A 2042-nucleotide genomic window follows, 5' to 3' on the forward strand; every position below is an offset into this window, starting at 1 on the left:
GAAAGGCAAACCGAAATCAATCTCCATATAACTCTGTTTCTATCTTCTTCTGAAAAAGAAAATTAAAGAGTATAGACATAAATTACAAAAATTTGACACATATTGAAATGATTTGATTCAGAGATTGTGACAATCATACTTTTATGTCCCACAAATCAATATATTAAAGCAATACATACACATACTAGGATTCAGCGCCCGCTTTTAAAGAATATAACTTGGTGCATTAAATTTCAGGTAATAGCAAAGCCAAATTTAGAGTAGTTGAGGAAAAAAGCACAGTATAACAATCAATTTGAAGGAAGAAGAAAAGGAAAACCAATCAAATAGTCATAGTGGCCACAGATTCGATCTTGCTGCGGGACAAGTATTGAGGCATCTCAACAGAAACACATCTCCCTGTGTTAACCCCTGTTTCCAATGGAGGGTAATACATGTAGAAAACTTTATCGTTGGTGTCCGATTCAATCCCACTCAAGAAAATCCCATCTTCCCCAAACACAGCTGCATCAACGCTATCAAGAGGCCGAGGAAGAGCATCAACTTCCGCCCACAAATTCTGTGTAGAGTCAAATTCTGCCACAGAATCCCACTGGAAGCAATACAGACGCCCAAATGCGGCCACAATGGGATGCATACAATCTTGGGCAAACCAGATGTTGGGCAAAGTGGACCAAACTCCTCTTTCCTGATCGAACCGCTGAAGCTCCTCATCAAACAAGCTGACAACATAGAGCATGCCTTCTATAAAAAGCGAGGAACACAGCCACTCCTTTTGAAGCATGTTGGGAAGAAGCTTCCACTCATCTCTCTCCACGTTGTAAACTGCTGCCTGGCTCGTACTCTTCCAATCACATTCTCTTCCTCCTGCGATATAAATCTCATCTCCTTCAGGAGATGCGCAGCACGCAAAGTCAAACATGATCTCTGTGATGGGTGGATCTGCACCTTTGCTCCACTGGAAAGACACAAAATCAAAGACCAAAACAGTCATGTTTGATATTCTCTTCCTCTTTAAACCCACTCTGCAGCACTCATATCTTAACCCTAGTAAAACCAGTTTATGCTTCACACAAACACACTTGGATAATGAGTAGAGTTTAAATTTGGCAGGGACGGGAGGGAGTCTTCCCCACAACTGGTTAACTGGGTCAAATGTAGTTATGCGAACATTCTCAATCAAACATATCAACTCTTCGGACCTCCCACGACTCCTCCTGTCTTCGTAAAACTCTGAGTTTTCCAGCAGTCTCTTCCAACTCTTACATACTTCCTTCACTCTTCCGTGAGATGCAAAAGGCACTCTCATTAAGATTTCCCTTACCAACTCTTCTGGAATTACACTAAAATACTCCATCATTTGTATACACTGCTGAAACGATTCTCAAATAATCTCTGTAACGTCTCAAACAAATAGATTTCCCAGCATATGCCATGTTATAGATATACCGAGCAAAAAGTGCCTTGATACCTCGTGATTTTTTCTATATTTGCTCACGTTTTAAAAAATTGTTCCAAATATAGAATACGTCTGATGTTCTGAATATTTTTAATCGATCTCACTATTTTTAGAAATATCAGTTGCCTTGAAAAATTAAATTAAATTTTCTATTAGATAGTTTTTATATTAAATATAATAAAGATAAATAAGTTATAAATTACTATTTTTTAAATAGATATAATAAAATAATATTTCAAAAATATATCAACAACTAAATTGAAAAATATGAAATATGAAATTGATCAAAATATATAGTGAAATACAATGGAACAATCAAATCAAATTATATATACAATTTGAAAATAAACAAATATTAAAGCTAAAATTAACTTTAAACTTAAATTTTGTTTGATTAAGTGGAAGAATGTTTACATGATTAGACAAGTAGAAAATATAATAATAGATTTTGAATTTAATAATATCCAATTAATGCCGATAAACATCCTAGAATGGCAAAATGGGCGGAGTGGGATGGTGTGAATGTGTTAATGTTAACTTTTATTCGTCTAGGTTAAATTTGACAACCATCTACATGTCAAAA

At 35.5% G+C, this 2042-nt stretch overlaps 1 protein-coding gene across 1 annotated transcript; it reads right to left on the reverse strand.

Annotated features, from left to right (window-relative positions):
- Positions 1-322: 322 nt before the first annotated feature.
- Positions 323-1360, reverse strand: LOC149576275 (F-box/kelch-repeat protein At1g80440-like). The gene has a single exon (XM_089814249.1). The coding sequence runs from the start codon at positions 1358-1360 to the stop codon at positions 323-325; it is 1038 nt and encodes a 345-aa protein (XP_089670375.1).
- Positions 1361-2042: the final 682 nt, after the last annotated feature.

Source organism: Cupressus sempervirens, chromosome 1, assembly GCF_028749045.1.
Source record: "Cupressus sempervirens isolate cs-2001-9-10 chromosome 1, ASM2874904v1, whole genome shotgun sequence".
NCBI lineage: Eukaryota > Viridiplantae > Streptophyta > Pinopsida > Cupressales > Cupressaceae > Cupressus > Cupressus sempervirens.

Excerpts from the sequence above, each read along its gene's own strand:
- LOC149576275 (XM_089814249.1), bottom strand. The coding sequence starts at position 1,360 with ATGATGGAGTATTTTAGTGTAATTCCAGAAGAGTTGGTAAGGGAAATC.